This window comes from Gossypium arboreum, chromosome 11, assembly GCF_025698485.1.
Source record: "Gossypium arboreum isolate Shixiya-1 chromosome 11, ASM2569848v2, whole genome shotgun sequence".
In the NCBI taxonomy this organism is placed as follows: Eukaryota; Viridiplantae; Streptophyta; class Magnoliopsida; order Malvales; family Malvaceae; genus Gossypium; species Gossypium arboreum.
The window spans coordinates 6,621,565-6,639,974 of record NC_069080.1 but is presented as its reverse complement, the minus strand read 5'-3'; the positions used below and the strand labels follow the sequence as shown (position 1 = coordinate 6,639,974).

At 33.5% G+C, this 18,410-nt stretch overlaps 3 protein-coding genes across 4 annotated transcripts; all 3 read left to right on the top strand.

Moving 5' to 3' along the window:
- The first annotated feature begins 7,079 nt into the window (after nt 1-7,079).
- LOC108471669 (uncharacterized) lies at nt 7,080-7,613 on the top strand. Its single transcript, XM_017773253.1, has 2 exons — nt 7,080-7,481; nt 7,560-7,613. The coding sequence occupies exons 1-2, from the start codon at nt 7,080-7,082 to the stop codon at nt 7,611-7,613; spliced, it is 456 nt and encodes a 151-aa protein (XP_017628742.1).
- A 2,893-nt stretch (nt 7,614-10,506) lies between these two features.
- LOC108470948 (uncharacterized) lies at nt 10,507-12,992 on the top strand. 2 transcript variants are annotated; one of them, XM_017772481.2, is made up of 3 exons: nt 10,507-10,656; nt 11,327-11,654; nt 12,740-12,992. In XM_017772481.2, the coding sequence occupies exons 2-3, from the start codon at nt 11,384-11,386 to the stop codon at nt 12,817-12,819; spliced, it is 351 nt and encodes a 116-aa protein (XP_017627970.1). In that variant the 5' UTR covers nt 10,507-10,656; nt 11,327-11,383; the 3' UTR covers nt 12,820-12,992. The 2 variants fall into 2 exon arrangements, with proteins under 2 accessions (XP_017627970.1, XP_017627971.1); XM_017772482.2 differs by having other exon boundaries at nt 10,561-10,693.
- A 724-nt stretch (nt 12,993-13,716) lies between these two features.
- On the top strand, nt 13,717-18,404 carry LOC108471667 (SNF1-related protein kinase catalytic subunit alpha KIN10-like). The gene is made up of 11 exons (XM_017773252.2): nt 13,717-13,896; nt 13,985-14,178; nt 15,388-15,572; nt 15,672-15,854; nt 15,979-16,110; nt 16,326-16,511; nt 16,607-16,696; nt 16,769-16,852; nt 17,493-17,627; nt 17,802-18,023; nt 18,096-18,404. Coding segments are annotated over exons 1-11 (1,527 nt in total). The 5' UTR covers nt 13,717-13,894; the 3' UTR covers nt 18,210-18,404.
- The last annotated feature ends 6 nt before the right edge of the window (nt 18,405-18,410 follow it).

Sequence of the window (18,410 nt, the reverse complement as noted above, 5' to 3'; positions counted from 1 at the left end):
TGCGGATGGTCATAGCATGTGTCTTGTGTGGGACAGTATTGAGAGGTTGAATATGGATAGGGATGGGGAGGGTGGGTTGGCTGACTTTCGAGAGTAGTAGAAGGTGGAGGGGAAAATGATGATATAGGGGAAATGAAGATTGAGTGTGTTGGTGTGGGTGAGCTGGGTGGAGAGTTGGTGGGTAAGGATAAGGGAGGATTGGTAGGCATAATAACTGATGATGGGCGTTCGTTGGGCTGATGAGATAGGACGAGTAATTTGGAACTGGTTTGAATTGGAGGTTTAGATGAGATAGGCTTGGTGATGACATTTTCGAATGAGAAGATGGTTTCATGGAAAGTAACATGTTGAGAGACGTATATTCGGCCATCACTGGCTTGATATCGATACCCTTTATAGAGGGATGAGTATCCTAAGAAGGTACAGGGAGTGGACTGAAAATGAAGCTTATGGCTATTATATGGCCTGAGATTTGGGAAGCAAAGACAGCCAAAGGTTCTAAAGAATGAGTAGTTGGGTTTGATTTGAAAAAGTTTCTCATTTGGGGAAATATGGTTTAAGGGAAATGGAGGTAGTCTATTTATGAGGTATATGGCACTGCTAAAGGCATCATGCCAGTAGGTTATAGTCATGGAAGCATGGGCTAACATAGAGAGGCCTGTTTCCACTATTTGACGATGCTTGCGTTCAACCAGACCATTTTGTGCTAATGTATAAGGACATGTGAACCGGTGTGTGATCCCATGCTAAGTTAGATAAGGTTTGAGCATTTGAAACTCTCCCCCACCATCGGTTTGTAAAGTGCGAAGTTGTAGACTAATGGCTTTCTCGACTTGCCTGTGGAATAGTGTGAACACGTTGAGCACCTCAGATTTCTTATGCAGAAAATAGAGACATGTATACCTACTGTATGCGTTAGTAAAGACCGCATAATACCGAAATCCATTGGACAGAACAGGGGCTAGCCCCCAAACGTCAGCTATCACTAGTTGTAGAGGAGCACTGTACTGTGACATGGACTGAGGAAAGGGTAGCTTACATTCATTTCCTAGATGACAAGCAACACAATTAAAAAAAATTTTGTTATCATCAACGGACACAGTACAATGTAAAAACGCCTTAAGCAGTATATTTTTACAAGGATGCCCTAGTCTAGAGTGCTACACACATAGAAGAACTAGTGTACTGACAGAAAGATAACGAGCTTTGCGGATAGCCTGGCCATTTGTGAACGCATCTTGTAAATGAAGCTTGTACAGTCCATGGTATACTGAGCCTTGAAGAAGCACTTCCTTGGTCCGTAAGTCACGCACTTGGCACTTTGTAGGAAAAAACTCAAACATTACTTGATTATCTCTTGTGAATTTTAACACAGAGAGAAGTTTTTGGTTATTCCAGGTGTAAATAGAGATTTCAAGTGGAGTGGTCTCGTTTTAGTAAGCAGAGAAGATTGACCAGAACATAACACAGGGAGAGCATTACCGTTTCCGACATAAACGTTACCTGGCTCACTGTGTTATTATCATCAAGAGAAGTAGCTGAGTGTGTAAGGTGGTGTGTAGCGCCAGAGCCGGGATACCAGGTGTTGTCTCCTACAGTTTCAGGTGTAGCCAGAAATGCATGAGGCTGTGTTGCTGTGGGTGCAGGAGTATGAACAGACTGTACGAAGGTTCCTAGAAACGTATTTGTCTAGTTTGGCATAGGGACAATCGGATAGGACCAGCCTGATGAGGAAGTCAGAGGCATAGGAGGCATAGAGTGCACAGGAGTCGAAGGCATAAGAGGCATAGAATGCACAATAAACGTTGCCCAGGGAGACAAGCCAGGCGTATACAAACACATATTTGCTTGGAGAGGAGGTCGGTAGCCAGTGCTTTTGTAAGAGGCATCAAACCTGTGATAACATCGATCAACCAGGTGTCCCGTTTTGCCACACAACTGACACTAAACACGGGCTCCAGAAGAATGACCATGACCACGTCCACGAGAGTTGGAGGGATGATAGGCTGGTGTAGAATTGTCAGAAACAGATTTTGGTTGGTGTTGAAGCATAAAATTGACAGAGCTAGAAATCTCAGCCACTGTAATGTGTTGTCGAGCTTCGGCATCAATTAGCATAGTCGTGACAGCTTGAACGCTGTAAGAAATTTGACTAGCAATAATGATTGAGACGATGGACTCATATTCTGAGGGTAGTCTATTGAGAATCGCAGTGATATGTTCATGGTCACGTATGACTTCCCCGCAGCTGGCAAGATTATCATAGTAGGACTTGACTTTCATTAAAAACTCCTTCATAGACAGATCACCCTTGAGTTGTGAGTGCAAGGCACGGCGATAGAACATCAGTTGAGAGGCAGTTTGACTGCCATATAAAGAAACAATAGCATTCCAAATTTGGGCACTTGTATCCATACCAATTAGATGATGAAGCACACCCGGACTCACTGAGGACAAGAGCCAGGAGGCAATGACACTATCTTGTTGTTCGAACCTGGCAAACTCAACATTTTCTTGAAGTTCACCATCATCTCCAGTAACCATCCGAGAGGGTGGAACAGTGTGGAGATCAAGAAAGCTTTGAAGCTTATAGGTTTTAACTGCCAAAAGCACCTGTTGTCGCCATAAAAGGTAATTGGAATCATCAAGAAGGATACTAACTTTCTTGGTAGAAAACAATCTGCTATCTACAGTGTTATCTGCAGCATTAGACGCCATTATGGAAGTAGCAGGATGAAGAACGGACGGACTGGATGGTAAAGCCACGAAAGCAGTCAGAACCACCCTAGGAACAAATAGACTTCTGATAACATGTTGAAATACAAAAGAGTAGGGTTTTTCTATTATACATTCATTGAATTACACATGCAGCTGATACACGTATTTATAGCAAAGTGAGACTGTTGTAACTTCTTTAACAAACTAACTGCTACTTTACTTAACAACTAACTTTCTTTAACAGTAACTCTAACACGATGTATATGTGAATTATCACGTGAATAATATATTAATATTTAATTAATTTTTAAAATTTGAAAATTTTAATTTTAAAAATATGTTTTCTTATTTATTTGAAATTTAAAAATTTTAAAAATAATTAAATATTGGCACATGAATATCACATAAACAAAGCTAAAAATAATAATTTATTCATCTATTTTAAGGTTATTTAATAAAACTTAAATTTAAAAATTAAAAATAAGAAAAATTTTAAATAAAAAATTAAAACAATTTAAAAAAAATTGGATTGTCAAAATTATACTTCTCCATCAAACCAAGCAATGATGTGATAATTGTTGTGCATGAAAAATGGATGATGTGACTGTTGAAGTGAAAATTTATAAAAATATAAAATATTTTAAATTCTAAAAGAATTAGAAAAAATTAAAATTACTAAAAGTTATTAATAATTATTAAAATATTAAAATAATACAAAATGAAAAAAATACTATAAAATAAGAATATCATAAAAATTTATGAAACTTGTACGAAATTGTAAAAAGCACATGAATTTTTCAAATAAAATGAAGGAACTAATTCAGTTTAAACTTCAACTAGGATGCTGAAGAATATCTACCTTATTAAACTCAGTTAATAATATTTTGAAGTTTTTTGTATTTTAATAATTTATATTAGTTAAAAATACTTTAGTTTTTTATGTTTTAAATAAAATAATATGTATGTAATGAAATTTGAACTCAAGCTAATTATATTGAAATTTGAACTCAAGCTAATTATATTAGTAAAGTTTTAAATTTATCACATAAATAAAGCTTTGTTTTAACATTTTTATACATTTTAATTTTATTATGCAATTTTATTATCTCCATAGTTATATATATATATATATATATATATATATTATTTATTAAGTATTTTCTTGAGGTGAGAAATGTCTGTTATATTATTTGAGGGTAATTTAAAAATTTTATTAAAAATTAATAAAAACATGAATATAATAGAATTTGAACACAAATAAATTATAGGGTAAATTACACCAACAGTTACCCAACTTTGGGGTAACTGATAAAACAGTCACCTAGGTTTCATTTCAGTCACTTAAATTTCAAAAAGTAACAAAACAGTCACCAACGTTATTAGAAAGTGACAAAATAGTCATCGATTAACGATTGTCGTTAGGGTTTTAACGGGATTGCTGACGTGGCAAGTTAACTTGCCACGTTCGTGAAACGGCTGATTGGGGTGGGTTTAGGAGAAAAAATGGGTAAAAGGTTATGAGTTAATGTAATGTTTTAGGGTTAGAAACAAATTAGGGAAGGGGATTTGGAGGGGAGAAAAAGGAAATCGATTTGGGAAATTTTGATCTTGATTTAGGGTTTTTTAGGGTTTTTTAGGGTTTAAACTGAATTGGGAATCGATTAAGAAGGGTTTAGGGTTAGAAATTCGTTTAATAATCCATTAATAGGGTATAAGGTTTAGGGTACAATTGTCTATTTTGTTTGGGGAGAAAAGAATACGAACAAGAAACCATTCAAGTTTTTTATTGCTAGCGACAATGGCAATAGAAAAGAAGCTACCAATGGTGTTACACCCACTTTAACGGGTAAGTTATTGCATTTAGTTTTAAATTTTTTGGATTTCAATGCTGCTATTTCAATTTAGGGTTATTTTTATTTCAATCTTAATTTTGATTCTGATTTCGATTTTGATTTCGATTTTGATTTCAATTTTAAACACTCACTGATTTTGATTCCAATTTTGATCTCAATTTAGATTTAGAATTTGATTCTGATTTAGATCTGGATTTCGATTTAGGGTTATTTCGATTTTGTATTGTATGCCATGTGCATGATGTTTATTGTTTGTTTCTGCCATTGTATGAATGCTATTATCAAATTGATGTGTATTGTGTATATTTGCCATTGTATGAATGCATTATCAAACTGATGTTTATTGTGTATATCTGTCGTGATGTTTATTGTGTATATTGTGTATATCTACTATTATCAAACTAGTTATTGCCTGTTATTGCCTTCCATGTGCATGACAAAAATGGTTGTGTTTGTTGTCTGCCATTATTAAATTATTTTTTGTATTGGTTGTTGTCTGCCATGTGCATGACAGAAGTGTTTGTATTAAATTATTGGGCATTTTGTATTGGTTATTCTCTGACATAAATGGTTAAAGTGTTTGCCTATATTGTCTGCCTTTATTGATGAGTACTTTGTTTAGCAGGTTTAATTGATGAAAATTTTAATGAGAATGAAGAAAACATGTCTGGTAGTGATGTGTCTGGTAGTGATGTCTGGTAGTGATAGTGATGCATCTGAAAGAGTTAGTTTAGATGGTTTAGACATGGATGGTATAGAAGTAGATGAACTGTGTGATAGTGATGATTCTGTATGGTTAGATAGTGCACAAGAATCTGACTCAGATGGCCAAAATTGGCCTGAGTTTAACTTAGAGAGTGACATGAGTAATCCTAGACTTAATGTTGGAATGTTATTTAAGTCTAAAGATAGTCTAAAAGAAGCTGCCAAGTAGTATGGTAGGTTGAATAGTTATTTTATTAAGTTTCCAAAAAATGATTTAAGAAGGTTAAAGGCAGTCTGTAATGAAAAATGTTCTTGGTTCATATGGGCTTCTAGGTTAAACCCTAATGACCCTACTGACCAGACTTGGCAAATTAGGAGTTCAAACCCTAACCATACTTGTTCTAAAGTCTATAAAAATAGGAATGTAACCTCATATTGGATAGGTGAACAGTATAAAGAAAAATTTATTGCTGATCTTGATTATTCTCTAAAATCATTACAGCAAGATGTCAAAAGAGATTTTTGTTGCTTGGTCTCGTTAACCAAATGTAGGAGGGCTAAACTTAGGGCATTTGGATTAATTGAAGAAGCTCATAAGGCTCAATATGAGAAGATTTATGAGTCCTTGTTGGAGGTTAAGACCCAAAATGAGGGAACAACAACAATCTATTATTTGGATAACAGATTGTTTTAAAGGATGTATGTCTGTTTGCAGGCATACAAAGATGGCTATAGGGCTGGTTGTAGGAGGATAATAATTTTAGATGGATGTTTTTTAAAGGGCTACTATGGTGGCTACTTGCTTGCAGCTGTTGGGATATATGTAAATAATGGCATCTATCCACTTGATTATACAGCTATCGAAAGTGAAAACCAAGCATCATGGCTTTGGTTCTTAGAGTTGCTTGCAATAGACTTGGAAATTGTGAGCTCGTACCAGATATCTTTCATGTCTGACAAACAAAAGGTAAAACTCTATTTATATATATATTTTTATGTTGTTTCTATTTAGGGTTTGTCAAAGAATTAAACTATTTTTTTCCTAATTGCAAGGACTTTTGGAAACAATATGTATGTTGTTTCTTAATGCAGAAACAAGACACTGTGTTAGACACCTACATTCCAATTTCAAGAATACTGGTTTTCGAACAAAGGAGTTGAAAGATTTGCTTTGGAAAGCTACCAGAGCAAGCACTACAAGGGAGTTCGATGATGCCATGGATGAAATGAGAAAAACCAATCAGCATGCTTATGACTGATTGAATAAGAAGAACCCTACTCACTGGTCAAGGTCTCACTTCTCAATTAGGAGCCATTCTGACATGTTGGTGAATAATCTATCTGAATCATTTAACAAGGTAAATCCCTATGTTTTATGTTTCTTACTGATCATTAGCAATTCACTAATTATTTATGTGGTTTATGGACAGATGATACTGGAAGCAAGAGGTAAACCTATTCTGACCATGATGGAAACAGTAAGGACCATGATTATGTTACTTATTGTCAAGAAGAAAGAAGAAGCTGACAAATAGAAAGGAATTTTATGCCCAAAGATCAAGAAAAAGCTGGATGTAAATATAAAAAATTCATTAAGGTAAAGATTCTTTTTAATGCCTATATTCTGACTTAATGTTGCTGATCACATGCATTGATTGTTGGAAAGCTATTAACTTTTTTTAATATGTATGTAGTGACTACTTTTTTAGGGGGTGTGTGTGTCATTGTATGTTTTCACCAAGCATGCTCACTATTTTTTAGGTGTGTTCCATCACATGCTGGTGGGGACAAGTATCAGATTGAATGTGGTCAGGCAGCCAGCATGTGGTGGACTTAGTTCAGAATTCCTGCTCCTGCAGGATTTGGGATCTCACTGGCATCCCTTGCATGCATGCATTAGCTGTCATTCATTTAAAAAATGAGTTCCCAGAGACCTATGTACAAACCTGGTACACCAAGCAAACCCAGCTTCAAATTTACTCCAACTTTGTAAGTCCAGTCTCATTGTTAAACATGTTACCAATACTACTTCCTCCACTAAGAAGGCCACCTGACAGACCTACTAAAGTGAGGAGGAAAGAACCTGATAAACCACAAAAAATAGAAAGGTTGAGTAAGAGAGGGGTAGAGATGAGGTGCAGTAAATGCAAAATAATAGGCCACAATAAGAGGAGTTGCAAAGGGGAAGTTGGCCAAAACATTCCAGTAAGTAATTTGCCTTAACTTATAGTATACTTCTATCTATGAATTTGTTTATTTTTTACATTTCTTTTATTCTTGTAGGTTAAAAGACATCAAGTTGGTGTCCGAACCCAGCAACAGGCTACCCCAATTTAGCAAGAGGGTTCCCTAACTCAACAAGGTGCCCCAACTCAGTTACCTACTGCCCCAACTCATCAAGAAGCTGCCATAAGACAAAAGCTCCCATTTAAGAGAAAATCAACCACAACCACTGTTAAATGGATGCCTTCTACTCAAGAGTCATCCATGACAAACCATTTATGATGATGTGAACAGACTGCATTTTGTTAACCTTTTAAAACTGTGTAAATTTGCCTGCTACTGATTATTAACTTAGGCAGATAATTTTTTGAGAAATTTGCCTATGATTTCTATCTTAGGCATCATCACTGAATTTTTTTGTAAATTTTCCTACAATTTACATCTGTTCAATTGTAATGAATTGTAGGAAAATTTGGCAATATTTTGCCCCTTATTCCTTTTGTAAACAATTTGACATTTTAGCCTTAATATATGAGCAATTTATCCATGCTAATTGTTGTCCAACTGTTAAGCAATTTGTATATCAACTGTTATCTTTTCTAACTAGCAGCCATGTATACCAACTGTTAAGCAATTTGTATATCAATTGTTATCTTTTCTAACCAGCAGCCATGTATACCAAGTGTTAAGCAATTTGTAAATAACAACATGAGCTGGTTAACTATGTATACCAGCAGCCATTTTTAACACATGTTAAGCAACAAAAATATTCCAACACAATTTGTCATCAACAAAAATTTTCCATTTCATTCAAGTGTTTGTAAACACCATGAGATGGTTAGCCATGTATAACAGCAGCCATCTATACCAACATAAGCAACAAGTTACCAGCAACAAAATTACAAAACATAAGCTGGTTTTCAATTAACATAAAATAATTTTTAGGGTTTTGAAAACAGCAAAACGGTAACAATTATAAGCACCAAAAACCAGGTTCTTCTCTCCTTCTTCCTTGCTTCCTCTAATGTCTTCACTTTTTTCAGCAGACCCAACACACAACTCTTAAACGGGGCGTCAATGGTGGATCAAACCAGCTGAAAAACCAACATGGTTTTCGAAATCCACTGCTAAATTTCTTACACCCAAAAAACCTCCTACCTGGGCTGTCATTGGACCAAGACGTGTTTAATTTGGTTGGGTTTCCACAATAGCACACCGGAAACACTTCAGGCATATCCATTTTTCCTCTTCTCCTTCTTTTTCTTCTCTTCCTCTTCCTCATTCTCTTCTTCTTTTTCTTTTTCTCAAACCCTAAAATGGTGCTGGTACTATTGTTAAAGTGTTAGTAACCGGCCAGCTAAACTTAAGGTTGACAACAAGGACTTTGTCACCTGCCACGTCACTTTACTGTGACGTCTGTGACGAAAAACGACAAAAAGGACCGTTTTGTTACTTTTTGAAAGTTAAGTGACTGAAATGAAACCTAGGTGGCTGTTTTGTCAGTTACCCCAAAGTTGGGTGACAGTTGGTGTAATTTACCCTAAATTATATTAGTAAAACTTTTAATTTACCATTTAACTAAAGTTTCATTTTAATTTTTATACATTTCAAAATTTATTATACACACTTTATTATCTCTAGTAATTGTAAATATATATTTTAATGTATATTAATGTATTCTATTGAGTTTGTATTACAAGTTAACTCGACAATAACTCAAGATTAATCACAACACTATGATAAACAATTTTAATATAATATTTTCATTTTAACATCGTATATATTTCACGTGTTATTATTAATTAGCTTCAAATCATATGTTTTATTATTTATTATATGTTATTTATAAACAAACATTTGTGTTAAATTCATAGTTTCCACAAGTATGCACGTGTGATAAAATTTATAGTATTAATAATCTTGTCGATTTAGTTGGTATCGTAAGTTAAATCAGTACCAACTCAAAATTGATGACAATACCATAATAAAATTGTATTCCTTAATATTCTTAATTTAATGTATATACGCATTTAAATTTTATTTTACTCACAATTAAATTAAATTTCTTTTTATTTTAACATCATACATTTTTTAATTTGTTGTTATTATTAATTAATTTCAATATATATATTAAACATACCTTTATATTTGAAAGTGGTAGAACTTTTAACATTTATTTGAAGGTATAGTTATTTAATTAAATTTAAAGGGTCTTTTAAATAAAATGTTTCATTTCAAAGTCTCAAATAGATTTACTCATGGACTGAGTCACTTGGCTTGCCGAAAAGTGGGAGGAGTTGGATAAAATATATATATGAAAAATGGGGTTAGACAAAAAAATAATGCCCATTTTTTAAATAGGCCAAGTCTCGGGTAAGAATTTTTAGCCTAGCTTCGGCTCGAATTTACAAAAGGACAAAAAATTATTTATTTTTGTTGTTTTTTCCCTATTTTACTACAATTTCACAATTACGTTCCTACCATTTTGTTGTTATTATTTAAATATTATATAACACTTATTTTATTGTTAGTTTTGTTATTATTTTAAAGACATTTGTTTGTTAAGTTGCATCTATTTTAGTATTATTTAAATATATATAAATTTTTTATTTTTTTTCAATTTGTTGGGAAATATTTATTTTAATATTTTTTAGTATTTTTATGTGTTATATATATTTAAAAATTATATAAAAAATAAAAAAAATTAATTCAAGCGAGTTGGATCCAAATTTTAATATTTTTTTGAACCGGACTTGATAAAATTTTAAACTAAATTTTTAGACTAAACCAAACAGGCCTAAATTTTTAGTTAGACCTGATCCAAACCATGCTGATAAACACTTCTAATCTCAAATAAACAAAGGCTTGCCGAGTAAAAATAACAGACGAAGACTTTATTTCCGTACAAGACAAATATGAGTTTCTAATGAGAGAATTGGGAAAATTATCACTTAGCCTACCCATCAAATGTCTATTTTAAGAGACTTTTTCGTAATTAAAAGAAGTACAAAGGGTATTTACGTCATATCATGTTAAACAAATGAAAATCCCACAATATCGCTTCCGATCTTGAATATTTGCTTTGAAGTTTCAATAACTCTGATTCTTTATTCGTTTATTGTGCAGATTTGCGATCAAAATTCTTCTATTCTCCTCTGTAAGTCCTTTCTTTCTCCATCTATTTTGTATCGTCTGTAAGTCCTTTCTTTCTCCATCTATTTTGTATCGTTAATTTTCCTATATTTTCATTTCGTTATCAATTTTTTAGAAATGATAAGATATGTTTGCAACTGGGTTTATTGAGAATTGAACTACACGCGGATATTAGTTTCTGGGTCATTTAAATTTCTATTTTGTATTGTATTTAATAGTTACCCAATTTAATCCATAGCTCAAAGATATGATCTTTACTGCTGGAAAAAATTGAAAAAAGGAGAAAATTTTTGGTTGTTAATTGATTTTATTTTATCTGCTAAATCATCCATAAAGAAGAAGTGCAACTTTGATGTTAATTATTCTGGATTTTATTGAATTAATTAGTACCTACTGCTAGATTTTATGTTTCTTAAGCTTGGTTATTTGGATTTGGATGTTCAGTGGTGATCCGATTGTTTGGTTACTAAACAATAATATATAGTAGAAAATACTATTTTTTCATGCATTTGGAGGCTCTTTGTAGGTCATATCCCTATATTCACGTGTCAGAAATAAGTGTCAGACACAATTATTTCAAGAAGAATGAAGAGTTCGAGCAATATATTTTCTTTAATAACTTATTTATTTAACATCTGAGATTAGCAAATTTGTCTTTCTTTTTGTGTGTTTAGACGAATCTGGTTTATCCGCAAAGGATCCTCTAGGAGACAGTTGAGTGTTTAACTATTATGTCGTCTAGGCGTCATGTTCGTTACAGTCCTTTAGCTGTTGATGAAGATGATGATTATCATGGTGGAAGGCGTTTCGACCCAAGGTTTGATTATTCACCAAAAGCCTTTGATAGAGTCCCATGGAAATCCATTGTCCTTGCAGTCTTTCTGCTTTGTCTGGGGTGCTTGCTTCTTTTTCTTTCGTTTTTCATCTTCTCGGGGCATATGGGAGGAGAGAAGTCGCAGGCATATGGCCTTCTAGTCCTCGGAATTCTTACTTTCCTTCCAGGTACGCAACTGATTCGACAAAATGTGTTTTTAGCTGGATGGTGTTGAAAGTATGTCTAACTGTTGAATTGGTGATTGGCTTTAACAATTTAAATCATTTTTCAGAGTTATGCTTAACTTGTTTCCTTAGTACCTGATGGTTAATGATATTTTGTTATGTAATGGTGAAATTAGTCTGGGTTCTCAGGGAGGGAAGTTGTTTATCATCCTTGGATAATTATTGAATACTAGTATAGAGCTTGCTGTGAAATCATTGTTTTAATTGTTTCATGTATGCTGTTCACGTGTCTGGACCTGGGTGGATCTAGTTATGATATTGCTAAAGCATATGACCTTGCATTTATGGTTATAGAGCCATAGGGCATTCCATTTGTTGTTTTTCATGTATTACTGACTTGGGGATGACCTCTAAGTTATTGGGATGGGGGTGTGAGTGTTGGATACGGGCATGTATCTGTTCTAGGTATCTTTTTTTTTGTTGTTGAAGTTTTCCATATATTCGGAGCGTACTTAGAGGGTCATATACCAACCATTTCTAGGTATGCATTGGACATGGGTGTGGAACATTAATATTTTAAAAGAAAAAGAAAGAGTTGAGCAGCATTAGATGATTTTAGCCCCTTTGTTTGGATGGAGGGAAATGGTATGAGAAATTTTCTTTTATTTCCTTGAAGTTGAGGGAATTTGAGTGGGAGAAAATAAATTCTTCCTTCTATGGAACTTCCAAATTTTGATTTCCTTTAAAATTAATTTAAAATTAATTTCGTCACGACCATTTATTCGGGAAGCAATAATAGGAAAACTATATGCATTTGATCAGACGCACTTATATTTATTTCAGTATGATTCCATTTGCAACGGACATTACTGTGAGAGGCATTACATACCAAAAAGTGCATGACAAATACAACTGTGGCATTGTGGCATTCCAGGCGAAGTTTTTATTGAATAACTTAAAAAACCATCATTCTGATGTCTCTTTGAAAGCCTCTTAACGATCTGCTTCGATGCTATCTTTAGCTATTGTCAAACTTCAAAAGAGTTTGACTCATATTGTTTTTATTGATCGGAACTTGTATGCTGCAGGTTTTTACGAGACTCGGATAGCATATTATTCTTGGAGGGGTGCTGAAGGATACAGCTTTGCTTCCATTCCAGATTATTAAGACTTGAGGTTTGTCGGGGGATGCATCCCCCTTCCCTCCGCCGCCTCCTCTTGTATTGAACTAAATCGTAACATTATAGTTAAAGAGATTGTTTAAAGCAACCTTACAATGCTGTAAATTCATGAATTTTGAGTGCAATCTATTCGTTACTTTAATCGTAAACAGGCAGAAAATATCCTTTAGTTCAAGTTTCTTTCCTCTTATAGAGACAGGTTCAGCCATGTGTAAAGGGCAATGAATTTTGTTATTTAAGTCGAATTTTATTTTAAACAGTAATATAGGTTATCGGGCCTGGTCAAGAAAAATTAAAAGTTCATACTGTTGTCCGACCTGACTCATAGGGTCCAAAGGTATCTATGTTTTTCTTTTTCTTCTTTGGATATAAAGAGGTAATGGAAATTGCTCTGTGTCTAAATACTGTGGAAATTAACTCAGTGTTTGGTTTCCTTTAAATATACATTTTATTTAAATTTAAATGTAAAAAATAGTTATTTAATATTTTAATGTTTTTGAATAATAAAACAGGCCAAGAAAGTTAAAACCGCGATGATCCAGCTGTTCTCTGGTAAAAAAGTTAAATTTGTTTTATTTGGATATTTTTATATTTATTTTCATTATAAGTTGTGTAATTATAAATTAGAATTAATTATTGAAAATTTATGTATAAATAGAATATATGTATTAAATATATGGCGTTTGGACTATGAACATGTCATATTGATTTTATATTATTTCAATCAAGACAAACTACAATGGACAGATTGTGCGTGAATGTGTCACATCATTTAAATATTTTCTCCCTTTGACATAGTAATTTCAAAAATAAAATAAAAGAATATATTGTTTAACCGTAATATATTTATTTATCCTAATTATTTACATATATTTTGACCCTTTTTAAATAAAATAATTGAGATCTTCATTTCTTTTCGCTTCTTGTATATAAAAAGTTTTCCCTCGATGAATACAACATTCAAAAAAAAAAAAAAAGGTCATAGCTTCTCTTGTTTGGTCTTCTCCGATCGAATTCTCCATTAACAAAGAAAGCCGAAGCGGAGGCAGTTTCGATCCGATCATGTGATTTTTACACTTACATTCCATGATTTTTTAACTGCTTTGATTCGATTGATTTTGAATTATTTTTTTTCTTGGTTTCGAATTTAAGGAAGAGAAAAATGGATGGATCAGTAAGAAGTGGAGTGGAAAGTGTATTATCACCTACTTACAAGCTTGGAAAAAGGATCGGAATCGGCACGTTTGGAAAAGTGAAAATAGCTGAACATGTATTGACTGGCCATAAAGTTGCTATTAAGATTCTTAAACTCACAAAAATTAAGAATATGGGAATGGAGGAAACAGGTATGTTTTTTTTGAATGAATATATCTTTGTCACTTTTGTGTTTACTATTTGTTAATTAGATTGATCACGTTATTTATAAATTTCTGAAGATTTTTTTATTATATTTTTAAAGTTTGATTTACTGTTATTTTCGAAACATAAATTTGCAAATACAATTTTCTATGTAAATTTTGAGAATGGAATTGCATAAATTATATTTATAAATTAGGTAAGATATAATATTTGAAAGCTTTAAAACCATGAATTTTAAATCTACGATTTCAAGTTAATCCAAAATTAATCATATGAAAAGTATCCAAATTACAGAAATCTAAGTTTTCAAATGCAACACAAATATCGTTTTTTCTTGCTATAAGATAATAACAAAATTTATTCCTATACTTCAATAAAATTGTTAATGTGATATCTATACTTTTAAATTGTTTGATTTAGTACTTATATTTTAATATTCTATTTTAATTATATTAAATTTTTACACATATTACCACGTGGGTCATTTCAAAGGTGCCACAAATGACATGGTGGGCCAAAGGAAAAGCTGAATAGAATGGAAGGAGGACTTGCATTAAATTTTCCTTTTTCTTTTACATCATTTTCTTTTTAAGCTAAAAATTAAATAAAACATAAATAAAATAAAAACATTTTAATCAAATTCAATGACATTGTGACGTGTACTAAAAAGTTAATTTCCTTCTGATATGAATTCCTTTTTTAATTTCATAACTAAAATACATTAAAAAAAAATTAATTACTTACCTTTTCATTTTAACCTTTAATTAAACAAAAACTACTTCTCTTCTACCTTTTTTTGTTAATACCCTAGTTGCCCTTTGTCACCATAGTCAGTTGTCGGGCCGGCGATCAGGGACCTCCTACAGATAACCCAAAACTCTCTTCTTATACGACTTATTTTTTCAAAATAAACACCAAAACTTTCCATTATGTTGTTGTTAGGGTCAGGTACCAGAATGATTAACAAAGATAAAGTATAGGTACCAAATTGGACAAATTGAAATTATAAGTACCAAATTGACAATTTTGTTAAAGTACAGGGGTAAATCTTGCCATTATCTCAATAAATAAAAGAGAAGTTTTGGTAGCTTTGTCGACCAGTGTTTGGCATGAGTTTAGGGGGGGGGGGTACATGGATGGATTCTTGCGTAAGGTAGTCACAGTATCGACTGAGAGAAGCATAATATTTGGTGCAGTTAGAAGAGAGATTAAAATATCGAGATTATTTATGCACCCTCACATCATACGACTGTATAAGGTCATCGAGACCACAACAAAAATATTTATAGTTTCAGAATATGCGGAATCTGGGGACCTCTTTGATTACATTGTACAGAAAAGAAGGCTTAAGGAGGATGAGGCTCGCAAACTTTTTCAGCAGGTCTTGTTGGATATATCTATATGTTTTATTGATCATTAGTCTACTTTATGTTCTTTTTTTCTTGGAAACTATAGGCATGAAATCTTGGTTTGGGAGCAGATAATTTCTGGGGTGGAGTACTGCCACAGATATATGGTGGTTCATCGAGACCTTAAGCCTGAAAATTTGCTTCTGGATTCCAATTTTAATGTGAAGATTGCTGATTTTGGGTTTAGCAACATAATGAGAGATGGTCATTTCCTTAAAACAAGTTGTGGCAGCCCAAACTATGCTGCCCCCGAGGTAGGAGTTTGTGAATTAAAAATTAATGGTTGATTTCATACATTTTTATTGTTTATTTAATATCAAACCTTTTTTCACGTTATGATGGAATTTTGTAATGTATGTGGATCTTCATTTGCTATAGATTGTTTCCGGTAAACTATACGCTGGGCCTGAAGTGGATGCATGGAGTTGTGGAGTTATATTGTATGCCCTTCTGTGTGGCACACTTCCTTTTGAGGATGAAAGCTTTCATAACCTATATAAGAAAATAAAGGCAAGTAATATCAAGACAAATAGGTCTTGATTTGCATATTTATGCTCATTTGATCTTCTGTTTGTTGCTTCTCTCTATCCTGTCTATGGTTTCCAAATTGGATTTTCACGTTTTGATGATGTTTCTTACCTACCCGCTTAAATCCTGAAAGTACTGACTACCGAGTTGAAATTTGCTTCTCTTTTTTTTTTTTTTTGGGGGTGTTGTTCCTTCAGGCCGGATGCTACACTCTTCCAAGGCATTTATCTGCTGGTGCTAGAGACTTGATCTCACGGATTATTGTAGTTGATCCAATGAAGAGACTGACCATTCCTGAGATCCGCCAGCACCCCTGGTTTCAAGCGCATCTTCCCATATATTTAGCTGTTCCCCGGCCAGATACAACGCAACAAGCAAAAAAGGTTCTTTTTTTTCTCTACTGAACTGCTATATTAGATATTTTAATACTGTACTTGTTATGTAACATGAAACCTCCTGATTGAAACATAAATTTCAGGTTGATGAGGAGATCCTTCAGGAAGTGGTTAGGATGGGGTTTGAAAAGAACCAATTAGTCGAGTCCCTTCGGAACAGAGTTCAAAATGAGGTTTGGACTTAACCTCCTTTTTTTTTCCTTCCTTGATGGGTTTGAGTAGTTTCTTATTGCGTTATCTTCCAGGGAACTGTTGCTTACTACTTACTATTGGACAACCGTTTCGGAGTCCCCAGCGGCTATCTTGGAGCTGAGTTTCAAGAAACTATGGTGCATCCATTTATACCTTCTTATAACACTTAAGTTACAAACAAATATAGAATGATATACAAGTGGCAGTTCACACCAAATAAAATGCGAAAAGACAATGTAACAAGCATGATTCACACTATAAATGGTGCAAAGAGTTAATAAAATTGATGGTTTGAGAATGTTGAGTACATATTTGAGCAAAGTGTGAATGCTATTGTTTTATTTGTTCCTCTTCTCTTAGAAGAGGGAGTATTTTATAGATGATGATTTGTAGTTGGTCTTTCATCCCATAATTAGCTCTTTCGTAAGGTCTAACTTACACTCCAATTATAATATGGTTTGGATGTGATCATTTTCAAGGTTGGTAGACTTAGAAAATTGAAAAGATCAATAAAATTGAATCTGATATAATAGTTGTTTTGGATGATGTCGCATCTATGAGGCATAGAGGTGTAACATACCTTTTTGTCCATTTTATCGCTAAGCATAACGCAAACCTACCTGTGTCATGAAAAAAAAAATAAGAGTTTGGATTCATGATTTAATATAGTCCGCCAGTGGAAAACCATTTTTGTTAGTCTAGTTGTCATTTCTTCTGATCTTTGGAGACTTCCATATAGAGTCGGAATTCTTATACGTTTTTTTAATCCATATTTAGGAAACTACTAGCTTCAATCCCCCCAATCCAATTGAAGCTGCAGCCCCATGTGTTGGACACAGCCTTCCAGGATATACTGATAATCAAGCAATGGATTTAAGAAGCCCTGAGAGAAAATGGGCACTCGGACTTCAGGTTGGGTTTGCGATTTCCAATTGGTTTTCCTACTGATAGCAGTTTTCACAAAATGAAGTACAATTCTAAATGTGGTTGACAGTTTTATTTACTAGTTAAGAAGTTTGGACAAGTAAGTCCAGCTTTAAGTATGTAGGCATGTAATTGACATTGCAGGGTTATTTGTTTACACAGTTAGAAGGCCAGCCTTTCCAAATCATGATGGAAGTTCTCAAAGCTCTGCAAGCAATCAACGTCCGATGGAAGAATATAGGGCATTATAACATGAAGTGTAGGTGGCTTCCCAGCTTTATTCCTGGTCTTAACAACAATCACTACTTTGGGGATGATGAATCCGCCGTCATCGAAAACAGTGGTGTTACCAAGTCCCCAAATGTTGTCAAGTTCCAATTGCAGGTAATGTATTTCTTTGTTTGTTTGAGAAAATCAGGTGTTTTTGGCTTAAAATGTATGATTGATGATGGGCAGCTTTACAAAACTGAAGAGGAGAAGTATGTGGTGGATGTTCAGAGGCTTGAGGGGCCGCAGTTTCTGTTCTTGGATGTTTGTGCTGCATTCCTTCAACACCTCCGGGCCCTTTAGCTGGAATTAAGTGTAGGTTTGGTTAAGGGGTTTTATTGGGACTCTTGTAAAATTATTTAGTATACAATCCATAATAGTAATGTTAGTATTAAAAGAAATATTGATATCTGTACCAAAAATGTAATATTAGTATCTTTATTCATAATTTTCTATGTATTAATAGATACATAATAATCTTAAAATTTATTTTGAAAACACTCC

What these genes read in the sequence shown, in the direction of transcription:
- LOC108470948 (XM_017772481.2), top strand. Translation starts at nt 11,384, where the DNA reads ATGTCGTCTAGGCGTCATGTTCGTTACAGTCCTTTAGCTGTTGATGAA. An exon ending in AATTCTTACTTTCCTTCCAG is followed by an intron (nt 11,655 to 12,739) that starts GTACGCAACTGA and finishes TGTATGCTGCAG; the next exon opens with GTTTTTACGAGACTCGGATA.
- LOC108471667 (XM_017773252.2), top strand. An exon ending in ACCTATATAAGAAAATAAAG is followed by an intron (nt 16,111 to 16,325) that starts GCAAGTAATATC and finishes TTGTTCCTTCAG; the next exon opens with GCCGGATGCTACACTCTTCC. An exon ending in CAACGCAACAAGCAAAAAAG is followed by an intron (nt 16,512 to 16,606) that starts GTTCTTTTTTTT and finishes CATAAATTTCAG; the next exon opens with GTTGATGAGGAGATCCTTCA.
- LOC108471669 (XM_017773253.1), top strand. Translation starts at nt 7,080, where the DNA reads ATGTGGTCAGGCAGCCAGCATGTGGTGGACTTAGTTCAGAATTCCTGC. An exon ending in AAGTTGGCCAAAACATTCCA is followed by an intron (nt 7,482 to 7,559) that starts GTAAGTAATTTG and finishes TTATTCTTGTAG; the next exon opens with GTTAAAAGACATCAAGTTGG.